General features: G+C 29.1%; 1 protein-coding gene across 1 annotated transcript in view; it reads left to right on the top strand.

Moving 5' to 3' along the window:
* Positions 1-6,545: 6,545 nt before the first annotated feature.
* Positions 6,546-18,922, top strand: part of LOC136091310 (low-density lipoprotein receptor-related protein 1-like) — a 38,486-nt gene continuing 26,109 nt past the window's right edge. Inside the window, exons 1-5 of the mRNA XM_065818715.1 lie at positions 6,546-6,638; positions 7,466-7,642; positions 7,726-7,975; positions 13,250-13,665; positions 13,881-13,985. Coding sequence (XP_065674787.1) covers positions 7,507-7,642; positions 7,726-7,975; positions 13,250-13,665; positions 13,881-13,985 — 907 coding nt within the window. The 5' untranslated portion in view covers positions 6,546-6,638; positions 7,466-7,506. The remainder of the gene's footprint in view (positions 6,639-7,465; positions 7,643-7,725; positions 7,976-13,249; positions 13,666-13,880; positions 13,986-18,922) is intronic.

Below are 18,922 nucleotides of genomic sequence, written 5' to 3'. Positions count from 1 at the left end.
GGTGTAATTTCTAGGGCACGTCTATATGGGGAGCTTGTAAGATCAGCCGCCTGCGTTGTTCGTGATCTTCTTTTTTTGTTTTTTACTTCAAGTGAAACCACTGGCAAAAGAGACAAAGTTGAAACTGAAACATGACATTTTAATTATTTTTCACTTGATTTATCTGTAGATAGTTTTGTCATCCCATATATACTTTCAGATGACTGAAGATTGTTTGAAGGACCAACATCAGTAAATGAAGAGGCTGTAAAATCAGAATCAGTGAATACATTTATGTCCAAAGGCCACAACCCACTAGCCTGAAATCCTTTCATAGCAATTCTCAATGATGCTGCCTGACTATATGCGTCACCAAATAGTTCTGCAACTTGCCAAGTTGTTACTGGTTGTGATATATGTGACCGCATCCATTTTCGCATAGCTTCATCATAGTATGTACCAAGTGGTCCAAAGAACGCAACGCCTAATGGTCCAGCATTTCGTGCTAGATATATCGCTGCCAAATTTTTTGAATGTGTAACATGACCATCAAGTATCAACAAAACTTTTGATTGTTTTAAAGGTTTAACAACTTTAATGAAATGATTGAGCCAATCTAAAAAACCTTCATTTGACATCCATCCTTTCTCTTGAGTACTAAATACAGTTCCTGGAGGTGCAGCATTTGTTATTTCTGGCTTCATTCTTTTGCGTTTATATATTAACATTGGTGGAACATAAAATCCTGCTGCAGATACACAAACTACAGCTGTTACTGAATTTCCTCGTTCACTACTAGTCATAATTCCAACTCATTTTTTGCCCCTTGCACTAATAATTTTTATCTGACCATCATGTACTGTTGATAAACTAGTTTCATCCATATTATAAAGTCTGTCTGGAGTTAACTTTTCTTCCATGTATAACTTTGAAAGTAAATTAAAGAAAGATTGCACTCGCTCTTAATTAAAACCTTGTGCACGTGCAATTGATGTTGATTCAGGCCCACGAAGCGACAGTTGTGGGTGCCTTTGCATAAATGCATAATACCACTTTTTTCCTGCCATTCGTGTTTGTTTGTTAAAATTATGTGTAATGTTGTTAGCTTCCGCAATATCAAATGCTAGACGACGAAGATCATCTATCCTTAATCCAAAGTACATCGATTCTAATAATAAACAGTGATCAGCTAGTTCTGTTTCAATTTCATTAGGTAAGGTGGTAAGTCGACCATGAAATTTCACATTTGCAACAGCAACTTTGTTTTTTTCATTTATATGCCTTGACAAAGTTGCTTTTGGAATACAAAATTCATAAGCGGCTTCATTTAAGCTGATTTCTCCTTGTTTTATTGCTTCAACAGCCTTTTTCAAGTTTTCTACTTTCCATTTTCCATATTTTCGTGGTGTTTGCATCTAAAATAAAAGCAAATTACTATGAAGATACATAAGGGGAGTTTTATAATCTTATTACAGGCTTATTTTTTCATATATTTATTTGTTATTCATATATGATTAAGTTAATTGTATACTCATTATATAATCATTATTTTTCATCATTTTTGTTTAGTTAATCATTAACTATATAAATCAAAATCTATATAAACTATATAAAGTTTGCAACTTTATATATTAACTTCTATATACAGTAAAAAACTTATGCTGGGTATATACTTTATGTTGTCTTACAAGTTTATCCGTTAAATAGAAATGTATAACTTTTGTAAAACTTTTACATTTTATTTTTTACTAAAAGATAAAATGATTTGTTAATTAAAGTATACAATGTTTACAATCAACTTTATATCCTTAGACTATGACTAGACTTTAGACTATGAAAAAAATTTTGTGAAAAATCATTTCATACTTTAAAGCAAGACTAAATACCAATTCCAAAAAAGCAACAAATGTCTAACAATAATACTATGTCTATAAAAGAAATTCGCTTTAAAAAATATTATACAGTCGGACTAATGAAATTTTCTGATAATTCGGACGTCAAGTAGCGTGTTATGAGATGATATCGTTTCAATTACGGCAACTTTTGAAGTTCCATTCTGGGCAACATAGGACCATGGTGTTGTAGCAAATAATTTACATACAAGTAACAACTTACGATATAAGCTCTTAATATCACATAGACTTGAAACCCTTAAAATTTAAAATTTTAAAAAAATTATCATCAAACTCAATATCGTTAAGCTTCTGTAATCGTTTAAATGCAACAATAAAATTAGATCGCAAAAATTTTTTTCTTTAAAAAAAAGTAATTTTATTCACATACGTGCAGTTTTTAAGTTTAAATACTAGAAGTTTCAAAAAATAAAGAAAATTATTTTCTTTACAAGAAAAAATATTCATGAAAGTAGAATAAGTTCCAGTTTCTAAATAAAGCTAAGTGTTCCAATTAAGGAGCTGTTCCAATTTCGGCAACTATATATATATATATATATATATATATATATATATATATATATATATATATATATATATATATATATATATATATATATATATATATATATATATATTAATTTAAAAATTATAAATGGTAATGGGGTATATACCCCATTACCATTTATAATTAAAAAAGTTTACTAAATTTTAGCTTTGTAAACTTTTAGTAAAAAAAATATTTAAATAATGTTACTTATGTATTTCTAAGATCGTTAGTCTACAAATGCAGCATTAGGCGCAACTGATGACATCTTCTTCGTTTCCCTCATTTTTTATGAAGAATTAAAGCGCACTTTTTTAAAGCAGTAAAGCACACTTTTTTGCAACTTATGATGTATTTGCAAATATATATATATATATATATATATATATATATATATATATATATATATATATATATATATATTTCTTAAATTTGTTTGAGTGGAACCATAAAACTATACAATAACTACATGATGTTAACAAAACTACTTATTTATCTTTAGTAATAAGTTATTGGACAAAAAGATGAATGGTAGTAAAATATGTCAAGAGGTTCTTCGATGACTACACAGATGATCAGAGAAACATTTTACCAAAAACTGCAGATAATGCAAATCTTCAATTGGTTGGTAGTCCTAATATAGCACGAAATTTTTGCATTTTTAAAAGCTTTTTTTGTCTATGTAATGGATTATTTATAAGTTCAAAATATATTTAAAATTAATTTGTATTTTGTTTCAAATTGTATTTTTTTAATTAATAATTTAAAAAACATTTAGTTTCACTAAATTATGCAATATATTATAAGTTAATTAAGTCTAATGTCAAGAAGAAAATAAGCAGGCACTAGAGTTATTGTATACAAGGTTTTATGAAAAAAGCTGCTCATTGCTTGCTATTATAGATTGTATTTTTAAATATTAATTACTATTTGATTTGTTTGTAGATTGTTTAGTTTTACTAATAACATGTTTTTACAAATAACATTTAAATCATAAATAAATATTTGTTTAGCAATATATTCATTCGACAGCTATGAATCTTTTTTAATATTTACTCATCAGGATTAGGGTTAGCCGTAATACCTTAACCCCTAACCCTAACCCAGTAGTGTTTTTGATTTTTAGAAAGAAAGAAAAATGAAATACCTTGTTGTATCATTTCTCAACGAACAAGGTTCAATGTATGTTATACCAGACAATTGGTTAGTGGATGATTGTTCATGCTATTGGCCACAATATGTTAGTGATGCAAGAATTAAAAAATCAAGCAAAGCCGGGGAGATCCCAGATGACACTTGGTCAAAGCACACCATTTCCATCATGTATAGAACAGGTATAATCTTTTAAAACTTTTTTTTCAGAAAGTAAGAGATTTGTATAATTAGTGGGCAAACTAAGTTAAACCGTCTTTAGATAATATTAAAACCACCTTTCGAATGTTTATGAAATTAAATAAAATTATTTATTATTCAGAAACATATGAAAAAGCTTGTAAAAAATTGGTGGTTGCGCAAGATACGTCAGATTTACAAACAGAAGATGAAGAGCATAAGACACAAAGCCGCCAAAAAAGGTTTATGTTTTAACAGTTTTTTGAATTTTATGGAAATAGTTTTAATGATGTTTTTCTCTTATTATTCATTTTTTTACTTGAGAATTGTTTATTTTTATTATTTTTTACTTATTTTTTTAATACCTTTTTGTCTAGTTTTTTGTTTGTTTTATCTAGTTTCAATAGAATTTCTGCACAGTTTATAAAACTAGAATTTAGTAGATAAGAATTTCTTGTATTTAACAAAAAACTCTCATTTCTAAAACATTACCTTATTTTCTGCATTAACTTACTTTTTTTTTCCAGAAAGAACGATTACTGGTATTATGAGGACAAGAGTGATAATGACACAAATAAATTTAATAACAGCTATAAGCAAAGCAAAGCTAAGATGACAAAGTTATTGGAGAGACACATTCTACCTGAAGCTCCTAAGATATCATTGGCAATACCAAACCAACTGGTTCGAAATGATATACTTACTAATAGAGTAACTTCTTCAGGTTTATTAACATCTTCACCAAATAATAATACAGATCAATTGTCATCAGTAAAAAATGGTCAATTCAATTTCGAGAAAGCAACACAACCCATATTTAAAAAAAATACATTTAATGTTCCTGTCGTTCCTTCTGCATCTTTGAACATTTTACCAACTGATATAACATCATTAGTAAATGTTGTTATGGAGATCAAAGTTTGCTTGAAAGATCTTCAACGTCAAACTGAAATTAATACAAAATTGCTGCAAAGTTTAACTGCGGAGGAGAATGATAAAGGAATTTTTGATAAGCTACACTTACCTCTTAACGACTTAAAAGAGCTGAATACACTTGAAGAGCTCATAAAGAACGATAAGACAGTATTTTCAAACTTAGTAAGTAAATTGTTTTAAATATTAATAAACATAATAAAATATTTTGCTACAAAGTATTTCCAATCTTTATAGGTTATTGCTGTAGCTAGCAAAGGCGGATACAACCTGAAAGATGCTGTAAGAAGAATGTCTGCTTCTCTTTTTACAAATCGACCTTGTTGTCAGCTTAATTGGACCGGTGGTTAACGTAAAGGAAGTGAAGCTGACCTTAAATTGGATATAAAAAATAAATTTGGATTAAAAGAATCACAGTGTAGGCGTGTACTTGAAAGTGAGTTGATTTTTGTTTTTGCAGGTATATTAGCATGCCTTTCTGAGAAAATGTCATTTGTTTTGTCGGAGATAATTTTATAGGTTATAAAATAATTGTAAACGTGCTATTTTTATTTTAAAATCTCTTACGCGTATATTTATTTTAAGGAGCCGCGCAAAGTAATCCGCCTACAAGTACAGTTAGTGAGTGTGATTTTCAAAAAGAAATTGTACGATTTTTACGAGGAGCACCAGACCGAAATGGTGGGAGGCTAGCGCGAGCAATCGTAAGTGTTAAAAGAAGAACTTTTATCGAAAAGAGAAGAGCTAATATCGACAATGATGACGAACCGCAAGAATAAATTTTATATCTTAATAATAGCATTAATTTAGTTTCATGACTAATTTTTTACTATTTTATTCGAATTCGCTCCCTTGAGGTGCAACTGCTATAAAATTAGTGCAACATACAATGCTGCTTTGCCGCCGAAGAACCGCCATAGGAGCTATAAGAAAAGTAAGCAGTGGTACAGGCACGGGTCGCCAAAGCTGGGCCAGCATATTTAGGCGACGCCGGGAACGTGGTGGTCCAAGGAAGGTTTGTTTTCGGGGATTCTGCCGGTTCGATGATGGCCCATCAGTGGCTTGTGGATGGTGGGCCGCCATAGAACCGATGAGCAAAATGCAGCGGCACCAGCACCGGACGCCAGCGTCGTGCCAGCATATAGTGCCGACGGCGGCAACACGGCGGTCCGATAAAGGCATGTTTGCTGGGTATATATATATATATATATATATATATATATATATATATATATATATATATATATATATATATATATATATATAAAATGTGTTTGTGGATTTAATTTCAGCAAAAATGATTTTAAAAAGAGCTATTTGCGTTTACCTTTTAATTTATAATGAATCTTAAAACCCATAAACTTATTTGGATGTTTTCGTTACTAGTTTTACTACTTTGAATTTAATCTGGGAGTAAGATGGAAACTCAAAAACTTTTTGTTTAACGTTAATGTTTATTATGTATTTGGTTTTTTTTACCTGTTTTGTGTTGTAGAATACTTTGTAGTTTTTACTATGCTCAGGTCAGTTAGTAATAAAAACAACTTTTAAATTTTTTTGAAATTTATTTATAATATTTGTTCCCACGTTTTGTTATGTAAATATAAACTTAAGGACATAATATGTACTAAAAAAGACTTCATTTGTTTGCAAAAACATACCTTTGCCTTAAAGTTAGAATATATTGAATTCTAAATTTTTTTAGCTAAGCAATTGCAGGAGCTGCTTATAAACCTTATAAATATTTGCTTTTGACTAGTTTTATTCATAAATGCATATTATAAAATCATATCAAATAAATTAGGTTAAGACACTGATAATTTTATTTTAGGAAAAGTGCTTGTGACTACAAACTTGCTAGTAATGATTAATTTGAGGTAGTACCCTGGGGCACTTTTGAAAAACTAGGTGATTTCATATGGAATAACCCAAATGTATAATACTCATTTATATAAGTATGTATAATACTCATTTATATAAGTATATGATTGTATAATACTCATTCATATGTATAATACTCATTTATATAAGTATATGATTGTTAAGTTTAAAAACAAGTTATTATAAAAAAAACACATTCCAAATTATTTTATAATTATTAACTTGATCATATAAAAGACAGTTGTTAAAAACAAGTTGCTTTAAAAAAATCTGAGTGAAACAATCTTATTGAAAAAGAATGCATTTAACTTGCTGATTGTTAACTGCGAATATGTTTTTTAGTAAAAATAGTTTTTTAAGAAAAGCGTAATAAAATTTTATTTTTCATTTTGTCAAAACTCTCCAATAACATCATAAACTTAAAGCTTCATAAACGGAAATGTGAATATTTTATTATAACCACTTAAGACAAATAAAAATGAAGAGTTATTTTAATGGAAATTAAATATTATTTCCTTGATTTTTAACATTCTCAAAAAAAAAAAAAAAATTTAAGTTTGCTGAAGGTGTTTTTCAAACAATTTCAGTTAAAGCGATCTGAAGACAAAATTTGTTTTTAAATAGTAAAATAAGCTTATGCTTTAAACTTTTTTTTTTTTCTTTTTTTTTTTTTTTCAAGGAATAATAAAATATATAAATTGTGCCAAGTAACTTTTATGCCTTTATAAGTTAGTTTGTGCTTCTTACAGAAAGATCAATTTTACCATTTTAATGAGTGGCTAATGTCATTTAAGTGTCAAATGAAATAATCAACACCTATTTAAAGTTTTACAGTTTGTAAATATGCATCATATGATGATGGCATATGATTAATATTTATTTAGTGCATTTTTTCATTTAGGTCCTCCTTCTATTTTATTTATTCCAACCAATAATAAGCTGATGAAAATTTCTAATGGAGATTATACTTTGGAAACTGATTTAGGGCATATAGCCTCATTTGATTTTAATTATGTTATGCTCCCAATTTTGTATACTACTGATGGGAACAGCTCAATGACAATATTTTCTCTTTCAGGTAATTTTCTTTGTTTGCTCAGCATTTTATGTTAAATTACATTGCACAGAAAAAATATTTTTTGACACTCATCTTTTTTTCAGATGAATTTCTGGTAGAATCTAATAAATTTCACCGGCGTTCCAGTGAGCCAAGGTATAAAACGTTAAAGACTTTAATTAATGTTTCGCCAAGTCATATTGTAGCTGATTATATTGGAAATAATGTTTACTGGGTTGATTCCAGACTTGATTACTCTGGAATTTATATGGCAAACTTTATTGGAGAATTCAAAAGAAATGTACTAAAATGTACCATGAAGATAGAAGCATTTACCTTAAACTCTGAGGAAGGGTAAATAAAAACACTTTTAAATACGTTTATTTTTCTATTTTATATGCATTTAAAATAATATTAATGTTACTTAATTTTCCCTGTTTATTTTTTCTTTATAATTTATATAATTTCTATATTTAATATATAGTTTTATTTTTTTATTTTATATATATATTTTTATTTATATACATTTTAACTTTATGTTTTAATATATAGTAATATAATTTTTATATTTTAACATTATGTTTAGGGCATGCAAAATACCCCATTTTACTAATACCTGTAATGCCGCAACATTTTTTAAAACACAATTTCACACAATTTTTTAGCTATTGTCACTTATGTTATCAAGTTAACATAAAGTATATTATTAGTATATATAAAGATTTATCATACAAATTAGACTATTTTGGTACAAATTATGCCAGCAATGGAAAAAACTTTTGGATCAACACTTGTTGGTTTTATTGTTAACAAAGCGTGATAAAATTTGCTCAAGATACATGTTGTTCGTTAAACCATTGTAATTCTTTTATTATTCTTGCAGTAAGACTATCATTTGAAGAGTTTTTTTTATTAATTTTTTTTTAACATCTTCACTTCACACAGCCAACAAGGCTGCAATTAACCACTATTAGAGTTAGAAGTTGCTGGAAGAGAAAAAATAAAGTTTATAGAGCAAGATAATGATTGACAGACGACTTAAAAGATTGCAAATTCCAAAAGACTGATGTTTGAGAAAAAAAACTAGATAAATAAGAATTTTTGGAACACTTAAGAACAGTCACAGTTAAAGGATGTTTAATTGTGACTGTTAACTTAATGACACTTAATTGAATGACGAGTAACACGAGAATGAATTTTAGTAGATGGCACAAGAGATGCTAGCTCTTTAGAGAAAAGAGCTAGCATCTCTTCTCTTTCTCTTTGTAGAAAAGAGAAAGAGAAGCAACATTATGATGGCGCAATAATGGTTGGTGGTTGGCTGCAAGAACAGGTCCAACTATGTTTACAATGCATTTTTGCACCTTGTCTCTTTTAGACAAGGTGCAAAAACGCATTGTAAGCTTAGTTGGACCTGCTCTTGAAGCCAACCTCCAACCATTACCACTTTTTTATAATGTTATTCCATAATGTTTAAATTAACAGTATGGAATACTGTTGCCATATCTGTGGCAGATCATTGGAAGATTTACTCCAGATATGAAAACAGTATTCCAAACTAGGACAGATTTGAGATTTATAAAGATAAAGAATAGAATCCTGAGTAAGAAAGTGGCAAGTTTTTCTTATTCTTTACTTGTATTATGTCATGCAGTTTGTCTTTCAATGATAAGGTTGTTTTTTGTAATAATTTCATAACAACACAACAGTCATTTTCAATATTTTGCTTTTATCTGTTTCTTGATCAACTACAGTTAGATAGTCTTCATTTTGTTCAAATCGCTGTGCAAGTAATGAAGATAAATCCAGAACATATGCTTTATCTCTTTTTTATCTTAAGAATAAATTGGGCTATTAAACAGTGTTTTGAGTACTATCTATGGTTTGAGTCAAGTTCTTCAACAAATTTAAAAATGAATAAAGTAACAAAAACTATCAAACACAAAAAACCATCATCATCACCAAATTCTCTAAACCTATCATTCACTAAGATTCGTGGTCTTTAAAGTAACTTTTCTTCTGTTGAGTCTTATCTCTTGCAAAGTTCACCAGATCTACTTGTTCTGTTGAGTCTTATCTCTTGCAAAGTTCACCAGACCTACTTGTCAGGAAACTAGGTTTGAATCCACAGACTATCCTTAAATGTGCTTTTGTTTAGCACCACTTCACTCTATTACCTTTTTCTTTGTTCTATATTGCTCTCCTTCATCTCAAGACTGCACTCTTTTTGATGTTATTTCTGATCATATTGACCAAGCCCTCTCTCTTTATCCATCAGCTAATATAGTTGTTGTCGGTGATTTTAATGCTCACCACTCTGATTGGCTTGGCTCTAGTGTTAGTGATTCTGAAGGCTTTAAAGCCCACAACTTTAGCCTTTCTCAATTCCTAACTCAAATAGTCAACTTTTCAACTCGCTTTCCAGACAACCCAAATCATTTACCTTCTCTACTTGACTTATGTCTTGATTCTGATCCTAGTCAGTGCTCAATTTCTCCACATTTACCCTTATGTGCTTCTGATCACAGTTTGATCTCTCTAAAACTAATATATCGTTCTTCTTCATCACCTGAATCCCCCTATTATCGTACCTCTTACAACTACCTTAAAGCTGACTGGGACTCTTTCCATGATTTTCTTTGTGATGACCCTAGGGTAGAAATCTTTCGTCTTCCTGTCGACATATGTGCTTCTTACTTAACTTCGTGGATTCAGGCTAGCGTGGAATTTTTTGTTTTCTCTCAACAATTCCAGATCAAGCCTCAATCTCCTCCATGATTTTCCTCACATTGTGCTGCTGCGATTGCCAATCTAAACCATTACTTCCATATCTATCAGCAAAACAATTCTTCAGAAAATAGACGTCTGTTTATTACTACTAGAAACCATTGTAAAAAGGTTTGTCTAATGCCAAAGCCCACTATTCTCAGGTCATGAAATCTCGTATCTCATCTTAAAAATTAGGCTTTCGTGACCTCTGGAAAATCTTTAATAGTATTAATAATAATGGAAAATCTTTAATTCCACCTCTCTTGTATGGTTCAGACTTTGTCACCTCACCTAAAGACAAAGCTGAATTGTTTGCTAAAAACTTTTCATCAATATCATCTCTTGATTCCACTAGTTGTATTCTACCTGATATTGCCAACAAACAGGTTGATCCATTGCTTGACATTCGTATCACTCCAGCTTCTGTATCTAAAGTGATTTCCTGCCTAAACTCTTCTACAGCTTGTGGCCCAGACAACATACCTGTTATTGTCTTGCAGAAGTGTTCTCCGGAGCGTCGTCTATACTCTCAATTCTATTCAACAAGTGCTTATCAGAGTCTTGTTTTCCAGTCTGCCGGAAAACGGCATCTGATATCCCTATCTTCAAAAATTCTGGAGAGCGATCTGATTTGTCTAACTACCGTCCCACTAGTCTTCTTCCTATCATAAGCAAGATTTTTGAATCTTTAATTAACAAACACTTAATTTCTCATCTTGAATCTAATAACTTACTTTGTGATCATCAATATGGATTTCAATCTTCTCGTTCTACAGCTGACTTGTTAACAGGAATAACCGATAGGTTTTATCGTGCATTAGATAAAGGTGGAGAGGTTAAGCCCATCGCTCTTGACATTTTCAAAGCTATTGATAAAGTTTGACATGCTGGTCTTCTCCATAAGCTTTCTTCTTATGGTGTATCTGGCAACATCTTTAAGATTATTGAATCGTAGTATAAAAGTTGTCCTCAATGGACAGCACTCTTCTTCTTATTATGTAACTTCAGGGGTTCCTCAAGGTTCTATCCTCGGCCTTATACTCTATTTAATTTACATTAACGATCTTCCAGATATTCTCACATCTAAGGTGGCATTGTTTGCTGATGATACTAGCTTTTATTCTTGTTGTGATAAGAAGCCAACACTCTGCTTGGAGGGGGCATTTGAGCTTGAAAAGGATCTCACTTCTGCTACAGCATGGGGCTCACAGTGGCTGGTGAACTTCTATACAGATAAAACTCAATTTTTTCCAGTCGTTATTGCAATAATTTAGATTTTCCTATATTTATGAACAGTGATGTATTCGATGAGTCATCTACTCTTCATCTTCTAGGATTAGCTCTTACTTCCGATCTTTTTTGGAAACCATTTATCAAATCTGTTGCAAAGTTAGCATCTGCTAAGGTTGCATCTCTTTATCGTGCTCGACACTTTCTTACTTCGGATTCTATTCTCTATCTCTATAAATCTCAAATCCAGCCTTGTATGGAATACTGTTGCCATCTTCTAATGATGCCCTTTCTCTTTTAGACCAGGTGCAAAAACGCATTGTAAACATAGTTGGGTCTGCTTTTGCAGCCAACCTCCAACCATTATCAAGTCATCAGAATGTTGCTTCTCTTTCTCTTTTTTACTTATACAATATAATCAGCACTGCCCTAAAAAGGTAGCGTCTTTTGTGCCATCTACTAAAATTCATTTTTGTGTTACTCGTCATTCAATTAAGTCTCATTCTTTTTCTGTGACTGTTCCTAAGTGCTCCAAAAACTCTTGTTTGTCAAGTTTTTTTTCCTCGAACATTAGTTCTTTGGATTTTACTTCCTTCATCTTGCTTTCCTGATTCATATAATTTGCAATCCTCCAAGTCGTCCGTCAATTGTTATCTTGCTCTACAATTTTCATCTTTTCTCTTCTGGTAACTTCCAACTCTAATTAGTGGTTGCTTGCAGCCTTGTTGAAAGCGAAAATGTTTAAAATATATATATATATATATATATATATATATATATATATATATATATATATATATATATATATATATATATTGTAATGTTTTTAACTTTTCTGATTTTTTCTTTCAAAAAATAAGTATCGGTGTTTTTAATATGAATTTCATATGAATTGTAACATTTATTCTCATATCAGATTCAGTTTCCTTATCAGAATCAGAATAAGTTTCAACTATATTTGTTTTTGTGTCGTTTTCATTTACTTGCTTTCTTGTAGAACTGTTTTTTTTTTTGTTTGTTTAAATTCCATGTGCTATACATAATTGATGTTGAATCTGTGAAAGTTGTCCAAATCGTTTAATTACTGTAGCTCCATCAGTAGTACAACACAAACCTTTAAATCAAGGTTAAACAAGGCCAAGTTAGACTTTTAAATTTCCAAACATCTATATGCAGTCGTTTTTCAATGTGAAGATTATAAAATTTACCATTTGCATAAACGTTAACATTTATATACAGTCCATTAGTAATGTCCACTCCTAATGATAAACTGAACTTCCACTCGTCTTATGTTAAACTAAACTTCATACCTTGTACTTTTAAAGAAAGTAGTTCATGAGTCATTTCTTTTTTTATATTTTCTCCATAGTCCATAACAGTTTTTTTGTTGGTATTATCAAATTTAGCGTAAGCTTGTAGCAAGCTGCTAAAGAATTGGATAAAAATTTAGGTATGAAGCATAAAACACCAGTATTTAGAAAACAAATACTGGTTATACCAACCACAATTTTACAGTTTTACTGGTATTACTGATAGTATCGAAATACTGGTATTACTGGTAGTATCGAAACTGGTATATTATCCCTTAATTATGTTTTTTTTTTAGTTTTTTTATTAATATTTTTCTAGCAAAATGTACTGGTGTGAGAATTCATTTGAACCACAGATATTTGAAGCGTATATGGATGGATCAAGTGCAAAATCATTTTTCTCTGAAAATCTTGAGTTTCCCACAAGTTTAGCAGTTGATCCAGCTTCAAAAAGATTGTTCTGGGCTGATATGAAAAAACAAACTGTTGAAAGTGTTGTCTTTGATGGGACATTGCACATGGTAGTGATAGACTTTTCTAGACACCCTAAACATTTCTTACCAGTTTCAATTGATGTTTTTGAAGGCAATATTTATGGCTTGATGAAATACAGTGGAAGTGTATTTAAAGTTGATAAGTTGGGTAAAGGAAATTTTTCAATTTTAAAAGGAGATCTTTTTAAAACGACTCAGCTTCGTGTTTATCATCAATCTAGACAGCTATCTACTGTTAAAGGTGACACTTTTTTTTCCCATTATCTCTATATATTATAATTCATTATCTCTAATATATAATTCATTATCTCCAGAAGTAACTGTTTAAAGGTGAACATTTTTCTTTAAAGTTATTCTTTAATTATCTAAAGGGTTTTAATTTCATTAACTTAAAAAAAAAGAATTGTCTTCAAAGTTTGACAATAGTTATAGCTTTTTTTTGTTTTTCTTTAAAAGATTTTAAAAATCCATGTTCATTCTCAAGCTGTCCACAAATGTGCATTGTGATTGGTGGTGCTGCTAAATGCATTTGCCACGAAAATGCTGTCAACTGTGATAAAAGTGAGTAACTTGTTATTGTGTCATGAAAGAGTTATAAAGTTAGCGAGTGGGGTTGTGGAGGCAAGTAGAGTTCAAAGAATGGAGTGGGTAGAAGATTTAATTGTTGCAAGTTATAGAATATTTTTCTTTTCCATTATTATTATTATTATTATTATTTTGATTTCTTTTGAAAAAGCATTTTTTTTTATTAACCAAAGATGATTAAGAGTAACTTAAATTTTTCAGTAAAATTTTTTAAATTTATTTTTCAATATATTTTTTAATAAATTTATTAAATGAAATCTATTTTTTCGAGTTTGAAAAAACTCTAAGCATATTTTTGTACAATAATACCGAACTCAATAGTTCAGTATTATTATATAGAGAATAAGTTTCTTAGCATAATATATAAGAAAATATAAGAAATTTATATTCATTGTATAAATTTATAATATAAATCATGTAACTTAATAACAATATGTAATTTTTATATACAATTATATATACAAACAATTATGTATACAAATTGTATATACAAACGTCAATAGGTTAAGTTGAGGTTGTGAATCAGTTATAAAACAGCAAGATTTGAAAAAATTCTTTTAACCACAAGATGAATTCGAATGTTTGGATACATTTTTTTTTTTGAACAGAGAACTTATACATTAAGCTACTTGAGTTATAGATTAATGTAAGAACTTATTTAACTCATTATATAAACATTTTACAACTATTGTAATTGATTTAGTTAGTGATTTTCAAGCAGGTACTCTAAATAAGTACATCTATATTGCTTAGCAGGTATAGTTTGTAAATTTTCAATATATAAATTACAATAAGAAATTTAAATATTTTAAAGTTAAGTTAATATTTTTTTATAATTTTAGATTTTCTATTATTCTGTAATAATATCATTATAATTTTCTAGAAAATGAAAAACCATAATTTAAAAAAATAAGTTCTCTAAAATTTGGATTTTTCAGTGAAATAAATATTTTTTTTTTTAAAAAATTTATAGTTTTCATTAAAAAAAAGAAAAAGAAATAAAGACATATTAGTTAAGAAATTGAATATTTTAAATTTCTTTTATATTTATTTTGCTTTTTATTAACTTTTGCTATTTTTCCACAATCACATTTTTGATAGTGGTTTTTTTAATTTAAAATTTTTTTTTTAACTAAAAATGAGTACAAATACTGAACCACTGAGAAACATCAGTTATTGCAACGAACTGATAAACATCAGTTATTGCAACGAACTGTAAATAGTAGTTAGTGCAATCGGTACTAATACCTAAATTGTTTAAAATGTGTTAAAGTTAATAAATGATTAGTTATTCAGGCTTGGTCAGAAAGCCGCTGCGATCATACTCTATATCTGACCACGCATATAATATTTAGTTTCAACATCATGGCCACAGCTTTTTAGATATTTTAAGAACATTTCAAAAAGCACAAAGAAAATCTTAACTTGACGGGATACAATTACTAAAAAAACTAACTAAAATAAGGGAATGAATTGATAACGAAGAAAAACTTAACTAAAACAAAATAAATTATGTTTAGAACACATTATTTCTAAACTATTCTCATTTATAATTTTTCTATAAAATTAGGCGACACTTATAAAAAGTAACAACTTACTATTAATGATCATTTAGTAAAGAAACAAATGTTCTTCAATTTATCAAAGCATTTAATGTAATTCTTTATTTAAGTATTTATGTTTTATTTTAACAAAATTAACGGTAGTTGAATTGTATAATAAATAAAAAAGTAAAATGTATTTTTATAACCATTTTATACTTTGCCTAGTTTCCAAAGTTTAAAATATTTAAAAAAATTCTTTTTAAGTAAGATAAACAAAAGAAATAATTAAATTGTTGCATTACTATAAAAATATTATAACAACCTTTTCATTTAGCAGTGTCTTTATGTTTAAAAAAATTTTTGCAACGTGTCAGGCCCTGAAACAGCGGTCTATAATGTTCAGTTTCCAAATTGCACACTATGTAATAACTTTATATTTTACTTAAGTCTGCCGGCTTATTATACTATAATATATATCATAAATTGATATATAAAGTAAATATGATTTTGTCTTATAAATGTTTTTTGCTCAAATTTAAATTTTACTACTGAAGTAACATTTTAATTTTTTTTAATAGTTTAATAGTTAATCTCAACTATAATGTAGGAATTTCAACTAATTTTATGTAAAAAGAGAATTTTTGAAGCCCTACTGTTTTATATTTTTGTAAATGTTCAATTGAAACTTATTTGCTTCATCACTTTAAAAGTTATTTTCTCTAAATCTTTTTATGAATAAGTATTTTTATGTATAATTTTTGAAAGCATCATTTATGGAGGCTTTAGAACAAACTCATATTTTTAATTATATAGTTTTGTTTACTAATAATTAATTGAACTAAAAAATGAGCTAGAAAATAAAAAAATCTAAAGTTCACCAATATTTTTGACAGTCACCCACGCTTCCGCACGCTTCATTTTTATAATTGATTTGTAGCTTAGACGTCTATTAAAATGATTTATTAAAATTCAGGTGCGGATACGTGCGGTTTCCAAAGTTGTAGATAAAAAAGTAAAAAAAGTCAGAAAACAGAAAACCGCTTTTTATCGTAGTTTCAGACTGTAGCTTTTTATAATAATAGTTTTTATTTGCAATATAAGTGGAGGAAAGTCAATTAAGATACTATCAATAATTTTAAAAGAAAATTATCAAGTTCTTCAGGATAGCTTGTGTTTCATCGTTAGTGTTATTCAAAGGCACATTATTCTGTCATTTAATAAATGATGAATCATGGCATCACGGAAAGTTTTTTTTATCTAACAACAGTAGTTGGTTAGATTTTAAATATAGTGTATTTTTACCGAAATCGAAAAATGCAATAACAGACCCCACACCATCATCACATCATTTGAAAAACAAGGAAGAATGTGCATGTATTATGGAGAATGGTCAGAGACCAGTAAAAAAAGAAAAAATTCTAACTTTATTATAGAAAATGCATTCAAGCACATCTTTAATGCAAATCTTCAATGGGAGAAAAAGCAGAAGCACAGCTTGTGGAAGCATTAAGGATTTCTGAAAAAGAAAAATAGATCTGTCTCGAATTTTATGGAAAACACAAATGTTTTACTGATAGATGAAGAAACATCTTGTTTGTTGATTTAGATTTAACTAAAGCTTAATATTTATACTTGAGGAAGTTGATTGACGAAAAAAACTTTTCCTTATTCCCACCATATTAAAAATTGCAAGAAATTAAACAGACCTGCTATCCAGCATCTGCAATAGAAATTACGAACACACATGTAAAAATTATGGAACTGCAAGATTTATTGGATCACACTGTAGATAGGATTTTGACTACAGATTCCATGTACAAGTATAATTTAAACATTTAATTTTGTATAATAAATGGGGTTGTGATGGCTCTTCTGGCCAAAGCTAGTACAAGCAGAAACTTCTAGAGGAATCTGAACTTATTTCTGATGCAAATTTATTTATTACTTCATTGGTACTGATCAGATTAGTTGATGAGGTAACTGGCTCAGTTGTTTGGCAAAATCCGGCTTCTTCGTCTGTACGTTTTTGTCAACCTACACGCATAGAAATTTGCAAAGAGACTCCTGAGAAAACCAAGGTTGTTGTAGATGAAATAAAAAGTCAAATATACTCTTTACAGCCATCTATAATTCATTAAAGTTGTAAATACTTGTGAAACAAGAACTTTTTTTAACAATGATAGATGGAAAAGTGGATCAGGTATTAACAGTTATGCCTTCTGTGTCTACATGTACAATATAAGGAACTACTCCACGACAGATGAACGATTTGACTAAAGTGTCTGTTAGGCCTGAAAATGAAAGTTCGTATCAATACGGACTGTCGACATTACATGCCCGGATTCGGTGAATAGAAATGATATTACATATTTCCTACAACCTCTTTCCAAATACGGTCAGCTAAAAGTGAAGAAAAAAATGATAAAAGAAAGAGAAGAAAATCTTGGTACAGAAAGGTTTTGATAAGCAGCTAGGGTTAATTGTCGACAAACCAAAGTGGTAATACCAATGATGGTAATACTGCAAGGAGATTTTTTTATAATGCAAGCTGCTCTTCTGAATCTCTGGAGTAAATGAAAATTTGATTAAGCGACTTTACAAAGTTCTACAAGCTTTCTCTTCAGGTTTTATGATAAATGCTGAAAGTTTTGGTACGTATGCTACATTTATGTGACATACGTACCAAAACATTTAAGTTTTGGTACGAAACTGCCCACATTTATGTGAGTAATTATAGCTGGTACTATATACCATCTTCAGTACACAAAGTTTTACTTCACAGAGAAAATATCATAAAACAGTACTACCTATTGGTCAACTTTCAGAAGATATGCAAGAATCCCATAATATAGATTATAAAAAAATTTGCCTTCATCATGCCAGGAAATGTTCTAGATTAGCTATAAATGAGGGCGTATTTCATACTTTTCTGTGCACTTCTGATCCCTACATTACCAGCAATGGAAAACCATACTGCAAAAATGTCCATGAACTTGATGAAGATACTTTGCAGCTTTTCGATCAAGTCAACCTATAACTTATTCCATAAAAACTCACTGTATAAAAACTTGTATTAATAAACTATTCTGAATATTTCTATAATAAGCATTTTATAAACTCTTGAAAATATTCATGTAAATGTTGAAAGATATGCAAATTAATTAATTACACGCAACAATTAAAAAATCAAATTAATAAAGCAAATAAGCAAATAAATAAAGTAAGGAAAATGTTTGTTAAAAAGTTTAAAAAGTACGTGTTTATTTTTTGTCAAGAGTTTAGCCAAAAGTTCGTATAAATGTTTTTTATATATATATAAATTTAATATGAATATATTTTCCAATTAAATAAGCAATTTATGTATTTTTT

The sequence above is a fragment of the Hydra vulgaris genome, chromosome 15, assembly GCF_038396675.1.
Source record: "Hydra vulgaris chromosome 15, alternate assembly HydraT2T_AEP".
NCBI lineage: Eukaryota > Metazoa > Cnidaria > Hydrozoa > Anthoathecata > Hydridae > Hydra > Hydra vulgaris.
The sequence above is the reverse complement of the archived record's forward strand: the minus strand, read 5'-3'. Positions and strand labels throughout refer to the sequence as shown.